This window comes from Ambystoma mexicanum, chromosome 1p (assembly GCF_040938575.1).
Source record: "Ambystoma mexicanum isolate Mex_15411 chromosome 1p, UKY_AmexF1_1, whole genome shotgun sequence".
In the NCBI taxonomy this organism is placed as follows: Eukaryota; Metazoa; Chordata; class Amphibia; order Caudata; family Ambystomatidae; genus Ambystoma; species Ambystoma mexicanum.
The window spans coordinates 305,861,425-305,889,190 of NC_090921.1; the positions used below are offsets into that span (position 1 = coordinate 305,861,425).

General features: G+C 46.5%; 1 protein-coding gene across 5 annotated transcripts in view; it reads right to left on the minus strand.

The window, feature by feature from the left end:
- The window catches only part of ARID3A (AT-rich interaction domain 3A), a 650,673-nt gene that overhangs the window by 25,007 nt on the left and 597,900 nt on the right, over positions 1-27,766 (minus strand). For all 5 annotated transcript variants that reach the window (XM_069647564.1, XM_069647537.1, XM_069647554.1 and 2 more), the window contains 4 exons: positions 22,644-22,827; positions 21,663-21,898; positions 20,998-21,249; positions 19,153-19,245 (listed from right to left, as the gene is read on the minus strand). In XM_069647564.1, coding sequence (XP_069503665.1) covers positions 19,153-19,245; positions 20,998-21,249; positions 21,663-21,898; positions 22,644-22,827 — 765 coding nt within the window. The remainder of the gene's footprint in view (positions 1-19,152; positions 19,246-20,997; positions 21,250-21,662; positions 21,899-22,643; positions 22,828-27,766) is intronic.

Below are 27,766 nucleotides of genomic sequence, written 5' to 3' on the forward strand. Positions count from 1 at the left end.
CCCCCCTGAAACCCTGAGCGCCTCTATCTGTTATCTTCCTTGATCATAGGGATAATTGTCAATCTGTGTCCAAAATCTTTACATGCTCTCACAACTAAAGATATACAATGTATATGGGTGTCAGTAACAAAAGAATCAGTGTTCCAAATAAAGTTCTGCACTTTTTCCAGCTGTTGGGTTGCTTTCCAGCTTCCCCTTCCCCAAATTCAAAACAGTTCCAAAAGGCCTCTGGGGTTCCCTTCCCAGAGAGTTCAACAGAGTTCAAAGTCTCGGGGTTCCCTTCCCCAAGAAGTCAGGTCTTCCAGCTTCAAAACTCCATTCAGTTCAAATCTCTTGGTTTACAATAACAATTTCCAGTTCAACTTTACAACCATCTAGGCTTTTCAATAGTTCATACAGATTGTTCTTTATATTTTATTTATATTGTGCTCATACACAGGTGTTCAGAGCGCAACAAGACAAAGGAGGGGGAAACAGGGGAGAACAAAACAACGATCTTACTAGGCCCAATGACACTGAGAACACGCAAGTGCATGGGAGAGGGAGAGGGGGGGAAAGTCTAAGGAGGGGGGAGAAAAAGGAAAGTGCAGAGCAAGGAGACACAAATAATAAATTGATAAATAATAAGGCAACAAACAATGGTAGCACAGCCAGCAAGTGGCAAATGCTGGGTTTAAGGCGGCAGACTGAGTATGTCTGATAAGTGCTGGAAGAAAGAGAGGGGGAACTTGTATGGGTACAGATAGACCCCAGGGCAAGGGGTGGCCCGGAGGCAGTGCAGGAGGGTGGCAGGGCGAGCAGGTACCTGGGCCCGGAGGACAGAGGTTGTCCTGGTGCACGGTGCTGAAGGAGAACAGAAAATCAGAAGGGAAGAACGGAGGCCAAGGCAGAAGCAAAGAGGAAGGTCTTGAGGTAATTCCGGAGATGGTTCTCCTCGAGTTTTAGTGTTGCTGGGGGGCCCCAGCCGAGATCGACCCCCAGCTTGTTTCTTTGAAAAACGACTGACCCTGAGGGAGGTAGAAGAGAGGAGAGCTCGAGAGGGCGGTATTTGCAGAGGGATAGCTGAAGGTATGTTGGACCCCAGGCCCCAGAAAACCTTGTGGACAATGCAGAGGTTTTTTAATTCTAGCATCCACCGGGAGCCAATGGAGAGATTTCAGAGCTGTAGAGATACGATCCCAGGGCTTGAGGCCAAGTCCAAGTCTCGCAGTCCTGTTCTGGATAAGTTGCAAAGAGCGGAGAGTAGAGGCAAGTAGATGTAGAAAGAGGCTGTTGCAATAGTCCATGCTAGAGGGACCCAGAACTTGAGAGACAGTGAGCTTCTGGGGGAAGGAGAGGAAAGGAAGAGTACCTCCGACATAAGCGATGTGGGCAGAGAAGGAAAGTGTGGAATCAAAGATGACCTGAGGTTCTTAGCCTCACAGGTGGGGATGGGAGGAGGGCCAAGGGAGCCTGCCAGAGAGTGAGAGGAAAGGATGGTGATGTTGTGCCTATGAGGAGGATCTCTGTCTTGCTGGCATTCAGACAAAGATAGTTGGCGGGACACCAATCTTGGATGGCAGTTAGGCAATCAGAGATGAGAGAGGTAAAGGAGGTGGTTGAGGGCATCCTGAAAATGAGTTGAGTGTCGCCCGCATAACACTGGATGTTTGAGCAGAAAAAGGCAATGCAGCAGGCAACAGTTGCCAGGTATTGGTTGAAAAGCCAAGGTGAAAGGTTAGACCCTTGAGGAACACCAGAGGTGCAGAAGAAGATAGATGATAGGAAGCACCCAAGTTGGACCGGAGAGGGTCGATCGGAGAGGAAAGAGGGCAGCCAGGCCAGAGCCTGATCGGTGATACCCAGGTTATCACAGAGACGGTTGAGCAGGATGGTATGGTTGACCGTATCGAAGGCAGATGAGAGATGAAGTAGGATAAGTACAGGGGGAGTGCTAGAGTCAAAGTTGGAGAGCAGATCAACACAGATATTCAGGAGAGGAGTTTCCGTGCTTTGCCAGCTCTGAAGCCAGACTGATGGTCGTGGAGACAACAAACAGTGTCAGAATTAATGTTTAGTTGAGATGGCCAGCTCTTCCAGGAGTTTGCCTAGAAAGGGAGTAATAGATATTCGCCGATAGTGGGCCGGGCATGAAGGATCAGCTGTAGGTTTCTTGAGGAGATTATGCACAAAGAAGTGCTAAAGAGAAGAGGGCAAGTATCCTGAGGCAAAGGAGTGGTTGCAGGGATCGGCAAGGGACGGAGCGAGGGTATCAATGTGGTCCTTGATAGTTTTAGAGGAACAGGGATGGACCTGTTTTGACAAGGCCTTCATAGATCTAACTTGTCTAGCGACCTCATCAGGGGCGAAAAGAGGAAAGGAGGAGAACTAGGGTGGGGTGGAGGCAGAAGGAGGGTCAGCAAGTACAGACGGAGAGGAGAGGGAGAGGGAAGAGGGTGGACAGGATGTCCTGGGTTTTTTAGATAAAGTGAGAGGCAAGGGCATCGCAAAGAGCCTGGGAGGTAAGAGCAGGGGTAGAGACTGCAGCAGGGTTGGCCAGTGCCTTGTAGATTTGGAAGAGTTTGGCCAAGTTGTTAGATGCCGCAGAGACACGAGCTTGAATGTGGGCTCTCTTCCTGGTACGGACAGAGTCGGTATTGTCTTTGGAGTAGGCGGCAGGTCAGTTTGTCATAGAATGAACAGGAAGCCCTCCATTTTCTCTCAGCCGCGCTACACTTACGTTTAAGTGTAGCTAGGTCCATTTTCTTCAATCACTTCAGCACTTGTTATACAAAACAACTTCTGTATCTTGGCTTTCCTTGGCTCTTTCCAGGTAGGGATCACTCGGTCTAGGCACAGCTGTCGGACCACACAGTCCAAACATTACAGGTCATGCAATCGATAACCCTTGGCACTTTGCTATGCATATATGTTCTCTTTGGGCTTTCTTACCAACACAAGTGTTCGCACTCTAAACCTGTGTCATTCGTCAACATTCAATTCCGTTTTCTTCTTGGCAGTCTCTTGATTATCACAAAGTGTATTTCACACAACTAACTGTTCATCCTTTTACACCACCTTACTTTCACATTGTCCATTGATGCCCATCACTTGTTTTTCACTCTGTTTGGAAGTGCTTGTTACTTGCTTTCACTTTCTTTCATAGTGTTCATCACTTTGCTTTTCACTCGTGCTATATACTTTCTTAACTTTCCTTTAGTTCGGTTTTCAATAATACTGGTTGCATTCTTAAAAGTACTTTGCATCTTGCTCAGTATTAAAAATATCCTCAGTTCTGTCTCCAAACCAAACTATTACAAGTTTCAGTTTGTTATGCATTTTCATATGCTCCTTTCCAGCCCCTGGAGCACCCCGGCATGAGTATTCTGTTTCTTACACTCACTGGTCTACGGCCGCTCTACTGGGCGTCTCTCTTCTCCTGTTCAGCTTCTTCTCGCTCCACTTGTGCTTTTCGGGAGCTCCGGCGAGCTGCATTTGGCACTTTCGAACCTTGCTGTAGCAGCCTGTGGCCGTATGGAACCCTCAGTGTCCTACAGCTCAGGCTGTGGACACTTGGCACAGAACTGCAGACGCCTCAACCCTCTTGTGGCCCACTCAGGCCACGGCATCTCTCTAACACATGGCGTCCTTCTCGCCAGCCCCTCTTCATCCTGCTCCACGACTACCAACCGCATTTGTCTCTCCAGGCGGGTTTCTCCTCTCTCCTTTTCTCTGCCGGTCTCCAATATTATACACCGGTGGCCCCTTAACAGGTTGCATGTCTAAGTCCTTTGCCTGACCTATAGTTGAATCTATTGGCAAGACATGCCTGGCTATTGCAATGGTCCTCCTCCAAAGTCCTCTCCCTCGTCTAAGTACCACAGCGTTGTGAATGAATGGAAGTGTACATAACTCCCAGTAGCCGGCTCCTCCTCGTCCCAGTCTAAAGAACATGATTGTGGAACAGTTTGTGTGTAGGACAAAGGCTGACAACCTATGAAGGCAAGGGGAGGGTAGGGTTCATTCTGATAAGGGAAAGAGGGAGACTGTCTCGCCCAGAGACATCCTCTCCCCACTCCAAGGTCCTTACACCGAGGTGATCCGCCCTGGCATATCCACCCCCAGTGTCGGGATCCAAGAGCGATGGTTTTTTCCTGGTCACCCGAGAGGAAGATCCACGGGGAGTAGATGGGAGGATGCCCTCAGGTTCCTCACTGTCAGGACTGGCTGGGTTAGTAACAGGAAGAGTAACAAGATTAACATTGTGCCTTCAGAGCTGGCTGGGTTAGTTGTGCTGTCAGGACTGGCTGGGTTAGTAACAGGAAGAGTTTGTACATAGAATTAACATTGTGCTTGCCCAAGTCAAGATGGAGCGAAAGAAACCTAATCTGATTGGTTAAAGGAACAATGATATGTTTGGTTTTCCTGATTGGTGGAGAGGACAATGGGGTTGATTCTTGGGAGGTGAGCAAGATTCTAAACTGCCTTTCATCCAGAGAAATTCAGTGGCTGGTTGTACATTAGGTGAGCTCCTTAAGTAAGGCCTTTTCAGAGCTCAGAAAATCTACCAAAGAAGTAAGAATATCGTTTGCTGATCCAGCTTGAACAAGAAGTCAATAGGTGGGATCGTTCTTTTAAAGATTTTAAGATTGTCACAGTGAACTTTCATTTTCTTTTATAAGAAAACTTAAAGAGTTAACAAATTTCAAATTCATTTGAGAAAAGAGACATTTACAGTTAAAGTTATTATAAGGAAAACAAGCTTGAAGATAGTGCGTAGGAGTTTAAAGTTAATTAACTGCGTGTAATGTTCTTCAAGACTGTTTAATGTGTGCGCGAGCTCGCAAGTCGTTTACGTGTTTTTGAAAGCGCGCGAGTATTCAGAGCGATGAATGAATTGAGCGAGCGAATTTTAGCACGTGTACATTTTTAACGTGAAAGACGTTTCATGAGAAAGCGCGTGTTGGTTTGCGATAGAGCGCAAGTCCATTTTGATGAAGCGCGAGTTGTTTTAAACGCGTGAACTGTTTTACGTGAAATACGTTTCGTTTCTCCACGTGAGTTCAGTAGCGATAGAGCGCGAGTCCATTTTAACCAGCGCGTGTTATTTTTTATTGCGTTTACGTATTTTTTCACGCGCGCAGGTTTTGTAAAGAATCGCGTGTGTATTTTAAACGCGAGGACAATTCTTCACGTCTTCTGATTTCACGTGTTTATCGCACACACTATTTAATGAAAAAACTATACGTTCTTTGAGTAAATAAGGAAACAATTCACACGCAGAAGAAAAGCAGTATTCCAGGAAGTTAAAGAATATTATTTAATGTAATTTATGCAAATGGAATTCAATACTTCAGAGAAAGACTGCAATTTATGAAAGCATTGAAAACTACATAAGGTTAAAAGAACTTTGAAGCAAGAAGAATATCTAGTTCAGAAAAGGTGTTTGCAAAGGCCATCACTTTAGGATTCTAAAGAGACTTGAGTGGCTTGAACTATATGCACAACACAAGATATATTTACAAGATATTCCACACAGATTACTAGCCTCTAAGTCTTTTACTGAGGTTTAAGAGGTAAAGAGTTTAGAGTTTATTTAGAATAATTTTAGAAAATAAGTTTTTCTTATCATATAAGTAACCAGGTGTATTGGTTTACCACAGATACCAGAGCCTACCAGACGGTTGCAGGGCTGCAGTGTCTCCGTTGTTATTTTATCCAAATTCCCCTTTCCCTTTCTTGGGGTTTTCAGCTCAGCTTATATTTAAGGGTTGAGAGGTGAACTCCTGGTGAGGGTCTGTGGGGCCAGAATCAGCTCCTGTGGAATTCAGTCAAGCCGGACCCTGACACTCACAATATGGAAAACTCTAAGGAACTTGCAATAAGGAGGCCAAATAAGGATATGCATCTATGTGCCCTGCAGGAGGATCTATGTGCCCTGGAGGGAGGACAGAATCTGTGTGGGGATGACCATCTTAAATCTCTCAGGGGAAGGAAAAGATTGAGGTGTTATAGGTTCAGGATCAGCCTGGATTCAGCTTGTTCCTTTTTCTCACTACCACATGGCATTACATGCTGCCCATATGGAGGCATTTGCCAGACGGAGGTGCATGGCGCTATTAGCATATACCTTTACACCAATTACCTGCCTTTTCTTTTCCCGCGGTAACCGACAAAGATCCATAGAGGAGTGCTTCATCTGTGAGGACAGTGTCTACAACCTCCCAGATTACAACCCCCCTCCTCAAGTGGTGCAGGTGCTGCCACAGGAGTCCTAAAAATGCATCACCCCCACGATACTCTCATGAAATTCCCATATGGATGACAGAGTATCCCCCTGAACACGGCCAAGGTCACCAGCCATCCACTTCTTGTGCTGCGAGAAGGGCTGACTTGAATCACCACAGTGAGTGGCCGGTATCTCAGAAGCTGCAGGGTCCATCCTGCCTCTGCAGGTCACCGGTGAAGTCAGAGGAGTGAAGTTCATCTAGAAGACTACCAGTGTAGCTGGAGTACGCTGCGGTATGACTCGAGATGTTTGCACACGCATTTCCTTCACAATGTCTTTGAGAAGTTCTTTCATAGCCGAAGTGGCATGATCTGCATGAGCTTCACAGGACATGAGCGTTCACTCTCTTAGGCTGGAGACAGGGACGTCATTTGGGGGGGGTCACACCTGCAACCCCGACTTCTCCCTTATTAGGCATCACGGTAACTCAGTCTCTTGTCATTCCTGTCAATCCGTGACATTTTGGTGAGGCAGTGCATTATTTCTTCCTGCTGCCTTCTAGCGCAGGGTTTCTGGACCTACATTGTGCATCTCGGGGACCCCCTCATCCCATGCGGCTGGCCTTTAACCAACTCAATTACTAGAGATCTCACTTTGTTCCACACTTTGCCTGTTCCCTCTTTGGTGTTTTGCGCGCCGCACAATATCTGCAGGGGCACATTGTTTTGGCTGTGCAGTTTTGGCTGTAACCCGCTGGATGACATGGATTGGTCTTTTGTGCTCTGGCTAGTGTCTTGGTGACGGCACTTGGCCACGATTTGTTCTACCTGCACTTTCTGTATCATCTTACCTGATCCCTGCTGCTTTTACATCAAGTTGCCCCTGGTTGTGAAGGCTTATCAATTGGGAGAACTTTGTTTCTTCCCTTTTTTTCTGAACCATCTATTGACTGCATGCTCCTCCGGAGGCCCTGGACGCTGGTCCGTCTTCAAAGCACGAGACTGTATCTGACACTATTTGGTGTGGCTGCTTGCTACCCATTACTCAGTGTTGCTTTACCGTGCCTATTCCATCTATTTCAGCCTATTGCCCGTAACATCAGTTTGTTCTTGATTGGGAGGCAAGCTAGTTTGAAGATCTGCCTTCCCCTTGTGAGACTGCCTACTGACTCTTTGCCTCCTTGAGGAATCTGGGCAAGGTGCCAGTCTACTTTCCGACGTGTAATTCAAACTTTTCCACCCTTCCTATGGCCTGTCCATCGGCCCCATTCATCATCATTTGATATTTGTGCCATCAGCCCCTAACTTGACCCATTGGCTACTTTGAACGTTTTTCATTGTTTCTTCTTTTGCTCTCTATTTTTCATAATGTTGTTTATTGGTTCTTTCTCTTACATTCTGCAATGGTCGATTTTTCTGAATACTGCACAGCCAAATTGCCTTTTAGTTGGTACTCTTTCTTTTTTATTCCATTTTAGTGCTGCTTCGATTATTACATGTAATTTCTGACAGCCATAATAAGTCTATTTCTCTCTCGATGTCCAGTTCTATTCCTACTCGTTGGTCTTCTTGCAGACGTTCTCACTCTTTTGCTTCACGTAATATCTCTAATCTTGTCTATTCAGCTTCTGATTTCGGCATTAATATTGCACTCTGGAATGCTTGTTTTATTTCTAAAAAAGCTCATTCCGTTCTTGACATGTTTGTGCAACTCAATTTGCATTTTTTATGCCTCACTGAGACTTGGCTTTCATCTTTTAACTCTGCTATTCCTGCTTCCATGTCTACTTCTGATACTGTTTTTACCCGTACTCCTCATTCTTTGGGTCGTGGGGGAGGCACTGGTATTTTTTTATCAGCCTTCCTCCAAGAGTCATTCTAATTCTCTCTCGTTACCTAGCTTTACTTCTTTTGAGTATTCTCTTTCTACTTTTTCTAAATCGTGTGCGGTGACTTTACTTTTGATCCATCTTCCTCCTAGTCCTCTTTCTACTTTCTGTGACGACATTGATGCTCTGCTTAGTGTTGTCCTGCCTAGCCCGAATTCCTTTTTATTGTTAGGTGATTTTTTTTATTTTTTAAATTTGGGTTTATTGATTTTTGAAACAAAACATATACATTTTAAACATTTCACTTGCTACAACTTTGTTAGCATATGGTTACATCAAAAGAACAAAATTATAAAGTCTCATTATACCGTAGATCATCGTTGTATTCGTTTCCGTTCTCTGGTTCTAACAATCAGTATAACATAACCCACACCCACTCACCTCCCTCCCACTAAGTGGGCAGACTTGATTGCGGCATCTTTCTCTGTTGACTTGTTCATAGTGGGTAATGTTCAGTCTACTTATTGTGAGATTTCCTCGATTCTTGGGTCATAACTGTTTCTTATTAAGGGTTCTGAGATTTCCGGTTCTGATTAGGACCCTGTAGCGTCCTTGGATTGGGAGTCTGTCATCTCCGACGGGCGTTTGCTTCGAAATTCTGACCATAGGGTCTCACATTGCGACACTTTGTTGTGTAGGGATTCTGTGATCATCTCCATTGTGTAGATGTTGGTTGACAAATTGATCCATTCCTTCTTACTTGGGACCGTTTCAGATTTCCATTTTGTTACAAAGTGCACGGGGCTGCAAGTAGTAGCTGTGGAGCAAGACCACTTAGGATAGTCCATTCATCTTCATCTCTTTCCAGCCCAAACAAAATCAAACGTGGATCAGTGTCTCTTTGTATGCCATCTATGTCCTTGATCCACGCCAGTACTTCCTCCCAGAATAGCTTTATGTGTAGGCAGCTCCACCACATGTGCTAATAGTCGGCTGTCTCTCCACATTCTCGCCAACATTTTGGGCTCAGCGTCTGAAACATCTTTGACAATTTAAGTGGGTCCTATTGCCATCTGTGTAGGAGTTTAATTGCGTGTGATTTATATTGATTGGATAAGGTTGTTATGGATGCAGTTTTGCATATCATTTCCCATTGGTTGGGGTCTATCTCCTCTCCCAAGTCTCTTCCCCATCTACTTCTGAGATGTTCCATGGGCCCCCTCCCTGCTTCGATAAGTTCTTTGTACATTGTGGATATCAAACCCTTCAGTTCAGATTTAGAATCCAAGAGTTGTTCAAATGGGGCGAGTTCTCTCTGCAGCTTTTCCTTCCATGCAGATTTTGTGAGGACTCCTTTTATCTGAATGTATTGAAAGGTGGATAACGTGCCTATCCCTAGGGCTTCAGTTAGGTCTGGAAGAGAGATGAAGTGGTCTTTTTTCTGGAGTTGTCCTACCCTTTCAAGGCCCGCCTCGTACCAGGATTGGAATCTTCCTACTTCGGGTATGTGGTCGTTAATGCCCGGAGACCATAAGTGACTCAGTGGGGATGGCCAAGTAGTTGCTTTGCCTGGTTGCCAGATGTTCCAAATGGTACTCAGTATTGGGTGGCCCTTAATTTTCCGTTGTACTCTTTTGTGAGGGGTCCATAACCATTCTGATACTGTGGCCGGCGAGAAGTAATGATTGTCCATATGTACCCATTGGATGTGGTTGTGATCACGTAAGTGTGGGATAAGGATACGTAGTTGTGAGGCTTTATAGTATGCTCGCAAGTCGGGGAGACCTACTCCTCCTTTGTCTTTGGAAAGTGTCAGAGTGTAGTATGCGATCCTCGCCTTCTTCCCCTGCCAGAGGAACCTAAGCATAAGGTTTTTGGCCTCTTCAAAGAACGCATTTGGTATCTCAATGGGCAACATCTGAAAAGGGTACATAAATCGGGGGAGGCATACCATTTTAATGGCGTTAATCTGTCCTAACCACGAGATTGTGAGCTTGTCCCACCTTTTCAACTCTGGAGGAGGGGAGGGAAGTTAGCTTCGTATAGTTCCGTTAGGTTTCTAGTGATTTGGATACCTAATTATTTGAGTGCAGAGTGTTCAAGTCTGAGGCCTAGGGGCAAAAACTTGGTTTCATTTTCCTCTTTCGTTCCTTGCAAAGGGAACAGCATTCATTTAGTCTTGTTCATTTTGAACCCAGAGAGTTGGCCATATTCTTCTATTAGTTGGAGAGCGTGAGGGACCGATACAGAGGGGTTGATTATGTGTAAAAGTATGTCATCAGCATAGAGTGCTATCTTGTATTCTCTCGTTCCCAATCGCATGCCTTCTATTTTGGAGTCGGATCGTATATTTTGGGCCAGGTGTTCTAGAGAGAGCGCAAAAAGAATTGCAGAAAGGGGTCATGCCTGTCTAGTGCCACGTCCCATTTCGAACCATCTGGAATATTCCCCATTAACGGAGATAGACGCCTTTGGGGATGTGTATACTGCTCATATTCCTTTCCAAAATCTCGGCCCTATTCCTACCTTACGAAGTACTGCCCTCAGGAATTCCCACTCTACTCTGACAAAGGCTTTTTCTGAGTTTATTGACAATAGGGCAGGGTCACCTGATAGTTCTGGGGATGAGTGGATGAGGTGGAGAGTTTTGCGCGTGGTGTCGGCCCCTTGCCTACCCAGTATAAATCCGACCTGGTCAGTGTGTATGAGGTGAGAGATCAGTACTTCCAATCGGGCGGCTAGTACCCTGGTATAAATTTTGGCATCTAAATTGAGTAGAGAAATTGGGCGGTATGAACCACAATGTTTGGGATTCCTTCCCTCTTTTGGGATCACTGTTATGAGCGCCTTCGTAAAGGAGTCGGGGGCTGTCCCTGTTTCTAGTATTTCGTTAAAGAGCTCCGTCAAGAATGGTGCTAGCTGGGCGCTGAAGGTTTTATAAAACCCAGCGGTATAACCGTCCTCTCCGGGGGATTTGCCTACGGTCAATCTTGATTGCCTCTTGGACCTCAGGTTCGGATATCGGGGATTCTAAGAGCTCAGTTTCAGAGCACGAGACTTTGGGCATATCTATCAGGGAGAGATAGTGTTCTGTATCTGAATATCCGGGGGTCACTTCCGAGGTGTATAACGCCTCGTAGAAGTTGGCAAAACTCTCTGGGATGGTGTGGGGGGTGGGGGAGGACGTAGGGTTTTCTTCGATTATCTCTTTCACTTTCCGCTCTGCCCTTTGCTCTCTGAGTCTGGCTGCCAATAGTGCGTCAGCCTGGTCTCCCTTCTCGTAGAATTTCTGTTTGAGGAATCGAAGTTTACGCACGATTTGTTTGTGCTCCAATAGTCTTAGTTCTTCTCTTTTAAATTGCGCTATGTTGTTGATGTCACGGTCCATGCCCGGATGCTCCCTGTTCTCGCTTTCCAGTTGGCATATTTCTGTCCTAAGTCTCTGCTCAATGATCTTTCTCTCTCTCTTCTTGGTAGATCCTTCACGTATCAGGATGCCTTTCGAAGTGGCCTTACCCGTCTCCCATGTTGTTTGTTTGGAGACTTCACCATTCTTGTTTAGTTTAAAATATTCCTCAATTTCAGTTGCCATTTCAATTTTAAATACTGCGTCTTTCCATAGGCTTTCATTACAGCACCAATTCCCTCCTGGGACAGGCAGGTCTTCCCATCATATATCTGACAAGACCATATCATGGTCTGACCAAGTTATCTGAATTATTTCCGACAGTGTCGTGGTATTAAGGAGGTCCTTGGTGAGATACAGGTAATCGATCCGGGTGAATGTTTTGTGCGGATTGGAGTAGAATGTATAGCCTCTTTCATTAGGGTGTTTAATCCTCCATACATCTTGCAGGTCATATATCTCCATTATGTCGGAGAGCTCAGTGCGGTCACTTCTCGTTTGGTTTCTTATCTTCAGTTGCCCGGTTCCCAACCTTTGGTCGGGTCCGCCCATTGATTAAAGTCTCCTCCGAGAATAACTTGGCCAGATGCTTCTAACATTATTTTGGGTATTATCTTCTCTAGGAACTTGGCTTATCCTGCGTTGGGAGAGTATATTACTGCAACTGTTACTTTTACCTTTGCGATTGTCCCAGATATCAGGAGGGCACGCCCACTTACATCAGACCAGGTCTTTTCTATTTCCAAGTTGATTCCTTTCTTGATCAGGATTCCAACCTCTGCTTTCCTGAGTGGGCCGGAGCCCCAAAATTCTTTACCCACTCTTTTCCCTAGTATACCTCTCTCTTCTCCCTTGGCAAATTGTTTCTTGTAGAAGGAGAATGTCAATTTGAGATCTACGGAATTCTCTTGCCACTAGTAATCTCTTGGTCGGCGAGTTGAGTCCTTTCACGTTAAGTGTTCCTATCCTAAGGGACAGCCTACCCTTCTGCTCTTCAATTGGTGCCATTATCAGAATATTTTGGTTGTGGATTTGTGACCCATGTCAAGTAGATATGGTATACATAAGGACTCGCGTCTTCTTGAGTGATCTTTTGTGTTGCCAATAATGCTTCAACCTCTGCCCATTTCTTGTCTGCCCAGTCCCCCCCACACTCCCTCCTTCCCACATTGACGGCGTCCGTGCGAACCCAGGTGAAGACACAGGTTCTGCATCGAACCACCTTTGGGGACCGTTAAGTCACGTCCCCAAGGTCATAACATCTAGTCTTGGTTGAGCCCCCTTTCGCCTCCCCCCTCCATTTACATGGCCCGAGTTTCTTTTGAGCCTGTACATCTTTTGCAGTTCGGGACATGGACATATGTAATAGTATGTATGTCATCTTACCAGTGTTGCTGTTCATCAGTTCTCTCCCCCTGGAGGGGTATTACCTCTCCGAAATGTCCTCGATCCCTTGACTCGTTTCCTTCTGGGGCCCTGTATACGCCATCCTCTTTCTTCTCGACGTGGGTCTCCCCGGTCATGTTCCTCTGTGATTGGTCCAAGAAAGTCAGATGCACGCCTTGATCTCCCCTTCTGAGCTTAGCTTGATTTTATTTCCGTTATATTCGAAGGAGAGGGAGAAGGGTTATCCCCACTTATATCTTATGCTCTTTTCCTTCAGATGTTTAGTGAGGGGCCTGCACATGCGTCGGAATGCCAGGGTCATGGATGATAGATCCTGGTATATCGAGATTTGGGATCCTTGGAGGGTAATTGAATCGCTGCTTCTTGCTTTCTCAAGGATCCTTGTTTTGTCCTGAAAGCGGTGAAATTGAGCAAGAACAGATCTTGGTCCGCCTGGAGGCCCTCTGGCTCTGTGTATCCTCTCCGTCTTGGGTTCATCAACCACATCGTCAACGACTAGGAGTTTAATGATATCAGATCGCTCTCCGTCTCCCCTTCTCGTCCGGGATTCCGAAAATCCGTAGGTTGTTCCGTCTCTCCCGGTTCTCCAAGTCATCAAGCTTGAGTTTGAAATTCTCTTTAAGTTGCTCCAGTTCGGTCTCCGTTGGTCGAGTTGTGCTTCTAGGGTGTCTATGGACGCTTGATTGTTCTCGACCCCTTCCAGCCTCTCCTCCATGGTGTTTAAGCGTTGGGTGATCTTGTCAATTTTGGAGCCAATGCTGGCACCCATATTTTTTATCTCGCCCAGCAAGGCGGCAATGTCTCCTTTGGTAGCTGCTGATTCGCTCACCGAAGTATCTTGGTTCGCCATGTTAGGATCACGATTTTTAGCAGGAGTCGAGACGTAGGAGAACGAGGCTAGTTTTCCCCTTATGTCCATTGGTTCTCTCGAAATTCTGTGGTGTCACCAATGCCGTTTGTCAGGGGGATGGGGTTGAGTGTAAAGGAGGCACACGCCCCTGAATCGGGGGCCCAACCCTCTGTACTCCAATGGTGATGGTCTCGGTTAGTTGGTGCAAGGGCCTGACACTCCGGTCCCGCTGCGTGCCTTCTGAACGCTTCGTCGTATGTATGCACACTATTGAACTGTTCAACTGCTGATAAATGGGATGGACGTGTTGCCCACGTGTTGCTCACTAGTTCCTGCCGGCAGATCTCGTGAGTGGCAGCTTCCCCTATAATGGGCAACAGTCACGGGGTGTCTCCTTGTTGTGAGTCCCATTCAACACTCGAGGAGCCCCTTGGTGGCCGAATCCGCCTCTCTTTTTTCAATCTCTTTCACCCCAGAAGGCACTTCAGGTTCAGGTGTCACCAGAGTAGTTCCAGGAAGTAGGGGCATACATCTGAATTGCACACCTTGTTATAAAGGCTTAGACCCTCTCAGAGTCAACAATCACACCCCCTCTCGCACCCGCTTTCAATTAATTAATCTCCACGATTTCTTTCGGGTTTGAGGTTTAACCCTTACACGGAACACAAAAGCTTCACTTGGTTCTCCTTAGGAGAGAGGAGTGCACTTAAAGTACTTACAGTATTTTAGCCAAGGTGGCCACTCGTGCCTTTTTTGCTCAGCTTCAAGTCACGATCATGTTGTGGGACGTCTGGAGTTCGTAGTCTGTGTGTCCACTAGGGCGCGGCCGTCATGGTGATGGATCGATTACATGAGCCGCATGGTCCATTGCATCTACAGGGTTGGGCCGTCGCTTCCTCTGTCGTGGACACCAGGGCTGTCCGTGGCTTATCTCCCTTTGCCGTGTATGCTGGAGGGGCGTTTCGTAGGAGAATCGCCGTGATCCCGATGACCTAGTAAGTAGGATCTTGGTGCTATGGAGGGACGTGCGTGATCACAGTTAGAGGCACACTGGTGGATCTCCTTCAGTGTGCCTGGGGTGGGTGGCTCATTATCTGGCAGTTCCTTAAGGTGCAAGAGCGGTACGTATGCCTCCGCGGAGCTGCATCACTGTTCTAGCTCCGGAACACTCCTCTTTGTGGACCAGGCTCGCAGCGTGGATTCCACAACTTGAGGCCCCGTAAGGGTGCGTCAGCAGGTGAAAGTCCAGGGGCGTGTTTTACCCTAGAGGCCGAGGGGGGCAAACAGAGGTCCGTGGCCCAATTTCGCCAATTCACACGGCGGTCCGCTGCAAACTTCCCCTTCTGCTCCCGTGGCGTCGGAAGGACTGCAGCTCTCGTGGGGCTTCCCGGGTGACCGGCTGCACTCGGGAGACCTCCGCAATGGCCACAAGATTCAAAGCTCCACCGACATCAAGGAGCTCTTCCTGGGCCATCCGTAGCCAAAGTGCGCACTTCACACGGTGTCGCTGTCCGTCGCATCGGAGAATGCAATTTTCTCAGTGAAATCAGCTCCGATTTCTTCCGGATTTTTTCATGATCGGTGGGGGGACCCAAGCTCAAACCGCTTTTGGGACCTTATGAACGGAGCTCACATGGGAGAGATACTCATCCGTGCGCCCCCTGGTGGCCGACCTTGTTATGTGATTTTAATCTACATCTTTCTTCTATCCACGCTTGCTCTCCATTTCTTTCTATTATTGATTCTTATTGTCTCTCTCCCCTTCACACTCCTCCTTCTCACATTTCCAGATCCTCCTTGGATCTTATTTATACTTCTTCCATGTCTACTTCTGTTTCCATGTATCCTATATACTTTTCTGACCATCATCTGCTTTTCTTTTCTATTTTTCCTTATCCTTGCGATATTGGTCTGCCTCCTGATCCTATCCCTCTTTTGTACGTCACATTCTTTGTGCTGTCAATAACCCTCACTTTGCATAATCTTGTATTGCCACTCTTCCATCTCATTCTACTTTTTCGGAAATTCCAATGGATGATGCTGCTTCTGTTTTTTCTACTTCCCTTTCGACCTCTCTTGATACTTTATATCTTTTTTCTAAATGTGTTCCTTCTCAAAAACCTTAGCAGCCTCGGTTTACTCCCCATCTTCTCTTCATGCGATGGGCTCTCCGTCGCCTGGAGCATAGCTTGCATAGATCTCAATCTATCACTAATGGCGCTTCTTTGTCTGCTTATCATACATTGTAGGATGATACACTTCTTGCTTCTAAATGTCTTTATTACTCTGATCTTTTACATTCCCAATCCTCCCATCCCCGTCTTTTTGAGTCCCTCTCTCGACTATTGTCTCCCTCGCCTGATAATTCTCTTCTTTCTACAATTACTGCATCTGATTATGCTAATTTCTTTACTTCTAAAGTGAGTTCTCTTTGTTTTGCTATTCCTCTTATTTCTCTGCATTCCTCTTGTTCTGTTTCTTCTCCCTCTTCTGCTGTTCTTTGGTTTTCGCTCACTTCTAATTCTGGTACTTCTTTACTTATTTCTCTGGCTCATCCTACTGCTTCTCCTAAAGATCCTGTTCCTTCTACTCATTTATAAAATCTATACTTCTCTTAATTCTTATATCACTACTCTTCTTAATATCTCTCTTACTACTTCTACCTTTCCTCTTCTATTTAAACATGCTATTATTCTTCCTGTCTTAAAAAAACCTTTGCTGGACCCCGCTATTCTTTTCCAATTTTGGTCCGATTTCCGTTCTTCCCTATCTTTCTAAAATGATGGAAGTTTACTCTCAGGTTTCTTCTTTTGTCACTCTTAATTCTATTTTACCTTGTTTCCAGTATGGTTTTCGACCTCTTCATTCCACCGAAACTGCTCTTCTTTATGTCTGCGATTCTCTTCTCTCTGCCTGCTATGCTAAACACTCTATTCTCATACTCTTGGACATATCCGCTGCTTTTGACACAGTGGATCACGCATTACTTCATCAATCACTTGCTTCTTTTGGGTGTGCTGGTTCTGCACTCATATGGTTTCATCATATCTATCTAAATCGCACTTATTCTGTATCTTGGGCTGGTGCTTGCTCCGACACACTTCCTCTCTTGCACGTTGTTCCACAAGGGTCTGTTCTCTGCCTATTTTCTTTCTCTCTTTGTACCTCTTCCCTGGCTGATCTTATTTCCTCCTTTGGGTTGTCTCATCATTGTTATTACTATCTTTTTCCTCCTTTACTTCTGCTATACACATGAATTTTTCTGCCTGTCGCTCTACTATTAAAGTCTGGATGTTGGACCACTTTCTTGTCCTTAATCCATCCAAGACTGCAAACCTCTTTTTTCCTGGTAATTCTATTTCTTTGTGTCTCTTCCTTTCATTCTGTTTTCTCCTTCTCATCTGTCTTTTTCTTCAACTGACCGTAATCTTGGCCTTCATCTTGGCACCAATCTTTCCTTTGCTCATCAAATCTCGATCACATCCCGTTCTTTTTGTTTTCAATCTTTTTAATATTCAGCAAGCTAGGCATTTTCATACTTTCAGTGCCACTAAGCTTTTAATCACTTCTTTAATGTTTTCTCAACTATTCTACTGCTCTGTACTCCTCTTTGGTCTCTCGCATTGCTCCTCTTAAATCTGCTTTTAATTTCTCCATTCATCTTTTGTATTCTTTACCGAATTGTGATTCTATTTCTCCCTCTTTGGCCTCTCTTCGATGGCTCTCCTTTTCATTCTCAAAGTAAGTTCAATTTTCTCTGTATAGTATTTAAATCTCTTTATGGACTCACTCCGAGCTATCTTACTTCTCTGGTTTCTATTATTTTCCTACTTGTTCTCAAACTCACTTTCTTTTAACTGTACCTCGTCCTCCCTGGTCCTCCCTGTGCTTCCAGTTTATGCTCTTTTTCTTTATTGGCTCCTTTTTACTGAAATGCTCTTCCTCTCTCTCTGTGGTCTATTCATTCGTATCTTATTTTTCGTGCTGCCCTAAAAACTTTGCTGCCCTAAATACTTTGATATTGCAATCCTAATTGTATGTTAAATCCTATTGCACGCTGTATGTTTATTGTATTAACCTTTTCACTTGTATTGTACTGTCATTCATTTTGTACAGTGCCTTGGCTTAATGCACTCTATAAATAAAAAAATAAATACAAAAATACAGCCCTGCGGTCTCCCGTGATATCCCTAAAAAATAAAAAAAATGCCCCCAACAAATGGAAGCTCCTGGGCTATGTCCAGCGCCATGTGGCTTTGTTTCTGTAGGGGCTGGCTTTCATGTTCAGGCCTCTTTAAAAAAAAAAAAATGTAACACTTTTAGCATTGGTCTTAATTAAGAAAGAATAGGAATAACAAATAATTTGCCTTTCTAGAATTCTTTATAATAATTGCTAGACTCATTACAGATTTATTTCAGGCACACCTCAGGGAGTGAGTCACTGATTTAATCTGACAAAAACGACCAAAAAGCATTTAGAGTAGAATAAGTATCCATTTCAGACTCTGTATTTTGCTTGTCGTAAATTGCAGTTAAAGCAGGTTTTTTTACTTCTGTTGTCTCAGTTACGATCATCACAAGATATTCCATCTCAGTGTCCTCGATCACTTGATATAATTCTTGTGCTTAAAAGCTTGTGTATAGTGTAGAAATGTTTGATCATAGCCTCTTAAGACCCCTTGGCAGAGCCAGTAGTGGTTTGCACGTTCGGTACCTCACAGTAGGCCTGGTAGGATTGCTTAAACTTTCCCAAAGGGTAGCTGGACCAGGTCTGACTGGCATCGTCTCACACAATGCTTTGAAACCATTGTGATACCAGACATTGGAAAAGTTATTTCCAACGTGACAGTCTGGTGGTGAGCGGTCTAATAGGCAGCGTGTCACAAAGTGCACAAAATGGGCACTGGTGGGCAGGACCTAAGAAGGCCAAACAGAAGTGATGGTGGTCTGCCAGCAAAGGTCTCTTGGAGTGAGTGTGGCGCCAGGAACGGCATAGAGGTGGACTGGCCAAAATAACCACCTAAGCGGTAGATGTTTGGCAATGAAAGGAGGAATTTGAACTGAGTCAAAAAGATGCACATTGAAACAGTGCTCCTTATTAGACTCCACAGAGAAAGGGACTGGCGTTTGGGAGCACAGGATCGGGCAAGTTGAGGGGCTGGCGCACAGGTCTTGTTCATATCCCCTTACCACTTTTTTCAGTTCTGGGCAGAGTGCTCCAGGTATCCTTCTGATAGGGACGACATCCCAAAAGGTATGAAGGAATGAGTATAGCTCTTTACTCAGACAGTGAAGGTCACCGAGATTAATATGTTTAGAAACATTATTATATTTCACCATCTACCGACACCACAACTTCTTGCTGGCTCTGGGACAAGGATTTCAAGCAGGATTTGAACGTAAAGGGAGGCAGCATGGGTCAGGGAGCTGGGACATTGAGAATGCCACCTTACCTGTATAGACTATGCCGTTGATCTCAACGGACATGCTGATGCTGTTTGTGCCATTCATGGTCAGACTTACTGCAGAGTCCTGCCGGCTTTCACCTGGGGAAAAGAAAAACATCTCATAAGCTCCCAAATCACAATGGTAGGCACATTGGGTGGCTGGTGATTCCACTAAGAACTAGACATTTTCAAACACTCTCAGGATTTGGTTACATCCTTATTGTCGCACACTATTTTTTAGTAAGTAATTTCTTGATGCTGGAAGCTTCTGGAAATTTAGTGCCGGTGAGCAGGGCAATATGGATCACCTCTAGATACGGCAATGCATGTACCCCAAAAACTAGCTCACACAGCCAGGTGAGATTCTGCGCCTCATGGAAAGAAGTATGTGGTGTATCACTGTCAGAGATGCTTGTGCCTTCTGGGATCAAACCTCTAATTCTCATCCTATCTGTCTCTGGAAATCACAGTTGAAAGGGTATACAATTGAGCTACAGGCTAATGCAACAGCAGAAACAAAGAAAAAGTGCAATACTTCCACTTGCAGTAAGTGCACAAAACCACTTGAAGCACACTTAACATAGATTTGTGGACATCAATCCCTGGCTTCCCTTTTCATGGTTTCATATTTTGGAGAAGAAATACATCGATGAGCATATGTTAAGAGGTTTGAGTTATCTGCGGGGGTAATTGGGCCTACTGCATAGCTGTGTGTGAATGGCAGGCGATAAGTTGAAATATCTGCTTGCCAAAGTGCTTCATATATCAGCAGTCAGCAGAGGACTAAATAGGAATTTTTAGTTTTCATTTTCAGTTTTAGCACACACTGTCAACTGAAAGTACATAGTTTGGAACTATGGAAAAGGTTTAGACAATACGGAGTGTGATATGTGCTGCCCAGAAAACACGGCTAGGTTGGGTGCTGCTCATGAGCATGGCATATAATACAAACGCCGGCCTGCAGACAACGCTAAGGGCTGTACAAGAGAAAGTAGAGGTGTGCAAACATGAACACAGTATCTTAACTATTAACACCAATGCATATACACACAGTATTTTAATGCAAAGAGAACTGGATAAGTAACGCTAAAGACTCCTTGGTCACTAAAGCAGAGGGTGGATGGTAGATTTTGCTGGAGGCAGTTGGAGTAAGCGCTGCTTAAGTACAGGACTATGGTTACTTGACTGCTGATGCAGGGGTTGGCCATCAGCCTGCACTAGAGAGGGGCGGGGGGCAATGTTTTGGTTGGGTGCAAGCGCCAACTCTGGCTTTTTGCCTTTTATGTAGGAAGCACAAAAGCATCAAATTGTGCAGATAAGCCCTCCAGTATGTTGGATGATGATTCAGAGGCTTACCAGCATATTGGACTGTAGGTAGGGGTGCTGCACATGCCCCTACCGTCTCCTCTCCTGGTTGCTTACAGATCCCTTGCTGCCAATTGCCCACCTTAGCGCTCCCCGTTAGCTGCCCGCTCCCTCTTTCTCGGCTTCCCTCACTGTGTTCCTCCCCCTATGATTGTAGAGCTAGGTGCCCACTCAAATACAATAATAATAATAATAATAATAATGCCCAAGAATGGGATTCCTGGTTTACCAATGCTCACACAGCAGATCAGGTGAATAGGGTGCAGACAGAGGAAATGATTTTAATGCTGCTCACAGGCAACAGGTTGTGTGCTGCGGGAGGGGGTGACAGGATGGGAGATGCACTAGCTCAAAGGTGAGGCTGGCTCCTTCCTTGGTGACACAAAAGCTCAAGGGCAGCAGATGGGGGGGAGGAGGGGTCATGACAAGAGCATACATCTGTGCTCGTTGATCAGGAGAGGGTTACATGATGTACATAACCAGTACCTTGGCTGTTGATACGGATGCTCATAGGCAGCTGGGCAGACATGGCTAGCAGATTGTGCTGGAGGGCTCGATGCATCGCTCTCTGCTGCTCCTCACCGCTCAAGCCCATTTTCTTTTCGGGGGGTTCTCCGCATTCCATCTTCTCCCTCAGATTCTCCAGAGCCGCAGCTTGTGCCGCAGACACTTTCGAGTGTCCAGCCAAAGACACAGGAACCCGTGCAGGCGCAGCAATCGGGACCGAGGCTTCCTCTTCTGAAGGTCAGACAAGGTGTAAAGAGGGTTAACGACAGACTTTAGAAATATACTTTATAAACGCATGTACTCTCCCAAACCCTTCACCCCCCAACCCCCAACCACCCTAGGGCTCCAAGCCGCTCCCAATAACCCTTTCTCCCTCCATAAGCTTTAATGAACTCCCCCCACCCGCCGACCCCACGCTGTCGAGTGAGGATCTATGTGGTAATCTCGAATATAAAAGTCTTTTTAATTTTCGGTAAAATTAAATACACATTTTCACTCCATACGGTAATTGCCACTGGTTTCACATTCTTCCAACAACCCGGCTCCTATTTACTCCAACTACAACCATCAAACTCACCATCCCACCACTGACATACTACTAGCCCCGCCAGAACCTTTAGCCTATGGCCATGCACATCGCTTACCTTTCTTGACCTTCAGAGTCGTGCAGCCACCATTGGTGGCATTCGCAAGTCCAAGTCCTTGTAGTTTTGGTGGGGACAGAAGATTGGGGGCCCCGCTCGGTGAGTACGTGAAGAAGTTACCCCCAAAGCCGGACCGGCGTCCTTCTCTGCGGTTGCTGTCGATGGCAGCCTGCAGCTCATTGGGGTTACTGAGAGCCCTCTTGTCACATTCATAGGGGTATAGATACTTCATGTATCTGCAAGAGAAAGGCAGAGAGGCTGGTCAGAGCCAGACACAACAGAGTATTCCCACATGTGAAAGGGAGAGGAACCGTATGTACACAGAGCAGTCAGCAGTGTGAGGAAGGGGGTGGGCACAGACTACTCACCTAGCCTGGAGCATGTGGGAGAGGACCTGTACACAGAGTATTGAACACGTCTGCAGTAATAAGGGGAAAGGAAAATGGCCCATTCAAGAAGTCCTCATTGCAAATGGGAAAGCCTAAGCATGGAGTGCAAGGCTGCACAGCGAGAAGGGCCAGTGGACAGAGTATTCAGTACGAGATGAAGGGCTGGTATTAGATTCTTTTCAGTATCTTCAGTGTAAAGAGGAAGGCCAGTGCACCAGTACCTGGTGTGAATGTGCCTGCTTATGTACATAGTACTCAAGTATGCACTGTGGAGCAGAGGTGAGGAGGTCCTTGCATGTGTGAATTGTGGGGCCTATGCATCATGTATTTACTGATGCGTGGACAGTAAAGTTAGGAGAGGAGGTCGATACACAATGTACAGACTGAAGTGGAGGGATGTACATTAAATACATATTACCTGCAATGTGAAGGTGGAGGAAAGGGCCAAGATACCGATGAGCCCATTGTCTGCTCTAGCCGTTCCCCAAACATTACTTGAGTATTCACTGAGTCTGCAACGTGTAAGATCAAGCATGAAGTGTGCACTGAATCTGCAGTCTAAGGTGGGCATGGACAAGAACCCAGTACTTACTGAGTCCGCAGCGTGAAGGCCGCACTGGTGATGGAGGTAGGAAGGTTGAGTCCTTTGGTGATTTCCCGCCACAGCTTCTTGTTGATCACTTCCACAAGGCCCCCTTTTTCGGTGACAAGCACATACAGCATGTACAGGTCTAGCACCTGCTTGGCCATGATGGGGATCCGGTTGACAGGAGTCCCTGTGGAGTGAGAGAGCGAGGTTCAGCACAGAGGTGAGGATCAGTCACCACAATATAGTTCAAGGCTCTTAGAGAAGCAAACAGAAGTGGTAGAGGATACAAACAGGGTTACCCAGGGACAGAAGAAACTGGAACTAGGATTTTTATGCTTTTCTCAAGCAAAACATGTTTTCAGCGGGAGCCATGGAAACCTCAACATGGTACAAGACTGGAGGGAGCAGACAACTACTTTCTTCCAGCTACTGCATGAAAAATCAGATCCCATGACCAATCCAAGCTCTGCTCAGTTCCCAGATAAAGTGGGCAGTATTGAAGATCCTGGATTTCTCAATCTGCATACCATTCCCAGTACCTTTATACTGCCTCATCACCTTGCAGAAGCCAAGCTTGTAGTGTACCCAACTCCTGTCACAATTAATCACTCCGATTCCTGTAATCTGATCTCAAACACACGGCAAAATGCAGATACCGCACAGCATTATGTAAAGATCAATTAACAACATCCATTGACTCAATCACTGACTATACAAACACTGAACTCATTCATCAACGAAACCCAGCCAAGTAGGCCCAAATCCAGAATTGGCTGACTGATACGAAGCTCGATGGACTTGCGCCTCAACCTTCTGTTCAAAACCTCTCAGCTTTACTATTGACTGCAACCTCTCATTCAAAAGAGACATTGCAAAGAAGACCGAAGCAGCCTGGTAGCAACTTCTGCTCCTCCGATTAGTCAAGCCTTTCATCCCAGCCAAGGGTTTCAGATCAATTGTCTAAGCCATGGGCATCTCCCACCTGGATGGTGACAACACCTTGCTCGCTGCACCCCTAAATGCCACCTCTGAAAGCCATCTAGCACGCTGGAGCACACCTCATCACAACACTATCAAAATTCAACCACATCACCCCCCCAATCCTCAAGGAGCTGTACTGGCTACCTCTTGAAGCACGCATGATTTTCAAGATTGCCTGCATCACTTACAAAGCAGTCACATGCAAATCTAATTGGCAGAGAAACGTGCCATCTCTAGAGGACTGTGCGCCACCTGTAAGCCACAACACCTCAAGGCTGGAAATAAAGAACGGCAAGAGGGAAAAAGGAGGAAACAGAACTATTTGTGCTTTGCACCCTGTCTCTGGGAGAAGTTACAAATGTAGATCAAAATGACCATCTCCACCGTACACTTTAGGTAGGACCTGAAGACCTTACTCTTAAAAGAACACTATCGCTCCATTTAACCCCATTTCTAGCCCCCTGAAGTTCCCTCCTTCCCTGTTCCCTCTACCCATCATAGCTGCTCTGCTAACAACACCCTACTTCTAAATCCTTGGATATATCCCCAACATATAGTGCTCTGTTCCTTCTGAGCTAACAATAAATTCTCCCAGGGAAAAGATCTGCTGATCCTCAGCAGTAAGTCTGCGCTATATAGAATATCGCCTTTCTGGTATACGAACTAGATAGTGTTGGTTTTCAAAAGGACAGAAAAAAAGCTAAATGTCCTTGTAGGACTGGATAGTAGGACTTGCCAAGAGCATGGATGGGAACCAAATGTGTGCTGTCACTGGAATAAAGAAGCAATGAAAAAGCAAATAGGTTTTGGCTATCATATTCTGAGCGTAGCATCAAAGGCATCAAACATCATGTCATGTCTTAGGCACAGCAATTAACACATTATGACAACTGCTAATCATACTGGCCACAAAACAGGCACACACTTTAAACTAACAAAACGCCAAGTACACAAACGCTATTATCTTAAGCCCGAGACATCCGGGTCTGTTTCCATGAAACAGACAACAGAGGAAACCCATTGCAACTAAGACACACACAGAATGTGCACCTTTAGCAAATCAAATGCCAGAAGTGCATTAAAGGAGGAAACAGGACACCAAGTGGAGGGCCATCAATATGGGCGTGGGGGTGGCCGCCGCTCGTCTCAGTGGCAGGCCGCCACCTAGAGTTAGGGACAGACAGCACAGTCCCCATGGAGCTTTATATGCACACATGACTGTGCTACCTGCCTGCGCAGCGGCGCGTACCCCACTACTCAATTTTTGTTTGTTGCAGAGCTCGGTCAACTCTGGACGAACGTAGCACACAGCAATTAGAGCAGGGGGGAGACTGGCCACACTGCCCCCCATTAATGGGCTAATCGCATGAACATGCTGCCTTACAGGAGAGGAATCGGCATGTTCACATTGTGGAGATCTGCAATGTGAACACACTGCCTGACAGGAGAGGCGCTTCTACTGTCAGGCAGCAAGTGTACATCATTGGTGTGGAGGGAAGGGGCATCCAGTCCGCCCCAGTGGCGCAGGCACATGTGGATGGTGCATGCAGGTAAGTTCAGTGTTTTTTTAATACGCAATGTGTTTGCATGTATTTAATGGATTGTATGTATGTAGGTGTTTTTTTTATGAATGTGTGTATGCAAGGAGTTATATGTGTGAAATTGTGTGCGTTAGGCCCAGACAACTAAATTTAGGGGTGGGGGATGCTGGTGGCATGTCATTCCTTTGTGTTTTACCCTTTATTTGTTTTATCGCATATTTGTGTGGCGCATATAAACAATGTGTTACAGGCGCCACAATACAAAAAGGGGGGGGCGGGGGACAAGGGGAATAAAAACAACAACGGTCCTACTAGGCCCTGTGACATTCGGATCGTGTAAGTGCAGAAGCAAGAAGTGCAGGGGGGAGAGGGGAGTGGGCGGGGGTGGGGGGGTAGGGGGCAAGAGGACCCAGAGTTATGCAAGTACTATGCACAGCCCAGGAGGGCAAGTGCTATGAGAAGCCCAGGGGGGCAAATTCCAGGGGTTGACTGGGTCATTGACTAAGCAGGGAAGGGGGTGACCCGGGCTCAGAAGGGGTTGGGGCACCAACCCACCAGGCTGGTCAGGGAGGGGGTCTGGGAAGGGCAGTGCTAAGTTGTGCAGGTGCTGAGGAAGACTGGACGAGGGAGGTCTGACGCCCTCTAACACTCATAAGGGACCAGGCTGCCAGTCACAGCAAACAGGCAGAGGGGGATTAGCATGGGAGGGCGAGAGGGAAGGAAGAAGAGACGAGCAGGGCCTTGAGCCACTTCCAGAATAAAAGATCCGGCTGAAATCAGAGAGGCTGCCATTCTAGAGGGAGGCCCCTGCCGAAGATAGAGATCTACCCCCACTCTCTGCTTGGGGAAACAGCAGATCTGCAGAGAGTTGGAGATAGAGGAACGAAGTGCTCTAGCCGGGAGGTATTTAGGGAGCGAGAGTTGGATGTAGCAGGGTCCAAGGCCCCAGAGAACCTTGTGGATGATGCAGAGGGTCTTGAATTTGATCCTGGCAGCCACAGATAGCCAGTGGATAGATATGGCTGGAGAGATGCAGTGTCTGGTCTTGTGCCAATGATAAGTCTCGCAGTCCTACTCTGGATTAGTTGGAGGGGGCGAAGAGAGGAAAGAGGCAGATTGAGGAAGAGGCTGGTGCAGTAGTCCAGCCTGAAGAGGACCATAGCTCTGGCGACATTGAGCTTCTGGGGAAAGGTGATGATAGGGAGAATGCCACTGAGGATGTAGAGCTGAAAGTTGGCCTTCTTGCCAAGGGATGTGATGCAAGGGGAGAAGGAGAGAGGAGTCAAAGATGAGACAGAGGTTTTAGCCTCATAAGAGGGGGCGGGGAGAGGACCCAAGGCGGGTGGCCAGAGAGTGAGAGGGAAAGACGTAGCAGGCATCCCAATGAGAAGGATCTCAGTATTTATGGCATTAAGGCAGAGATCATTAGCTGTGCATGCACCATGCCTGAATAGCAGTCAGGCAAGAGAGGAGGAAGGGAAGCTTCAAGGAGAACACTGGAAGTGTGGAGAGGAGGTGATCAAGTGGGCCAAAGGGGCAAGGTAGTTGTTAAAAAGCAATGGTACGCCGCAGGTAGAGAGAGAGGTGGAAGAGATGAAAGGGCCCAGTTGCACCAGGGAAGGTCAGTTTGATAAGAAGGTCAGCCAAGCCAGTGGAAAGATCGAGGAGGATGAGAACGGAGGGGGTGATGGAATCAGGATTTGATGGCAGGTCTTCACATGTGTTCAGGAGAGCAGTTTCCATGCCTCTGGATTCTCTGAGGCCATACCGGTGGTCATGGAGACAGTCAACAGATTCTGTGTGGTGAATCAGTTGGGCGATGACCAACTTCTCCAGGTGTTTGCCCAGGAAAGGGCAAAGGTGATGGAGAGAATACTTAAGGGGTAGTGGAAAAGAGCCAGGGCAAAAGAGTGATTACAGAATTCAGCCAAGGCAGGGGCAAGAGAGGAGATGTTGTCCGTGATGGTTCTGGAAAAGGAGAAGAGCACCTGTTTGGAGGAGACTTTCATAGAGCAGACTACTTTAGAGACCTCATCCGGTGCAATGGGAGATAAAGAGCAGAGTATGGGGGAAGAAGAGAGGGGAGGGCAAGTGAGGCATGAAGGGAGGGGAGACGAGAAGAGTGAGGACAGCATGTCCTGGGTTTTGGTGGTGAAGTGGGAGGCCAGTGTGGTGCAGAGGGGCCTGGGAGGGAGGAAGAGAGGTGGAAACTGTACTAGTATTGGCAAGTTCGTTACAGATTTTGAAAGATTCTGCTGTGTTATTGGTGGCCACAGGGATGCATGCTTGGCCATGGGCCCTCTTCTTAAAGAGAATGGAGAGTCAGTATTGCCTTTGGAGATGGCGGCAGGCCAGTTTGTCAGAGGATGAGCATGAGGCCTGCCACTTCCACTGAGCAACTCTGCACTTGCGTTTCAGAGCAACCAGGTCAGAGTCATACCAGGAATTGCGCTTGGAGGCAGGCATCATGCGGATCCTCATGACAGGAGCAAGGATGTCCAGGGTGTTGGAGATGGAAAGATTAAAGGTTAGGAAGAGCTGAGTCAGTATGAGAGTCAATAGCAGTGGTGGGAGAAGGAATGAAAGTGGAGGCAAATGCAGTGA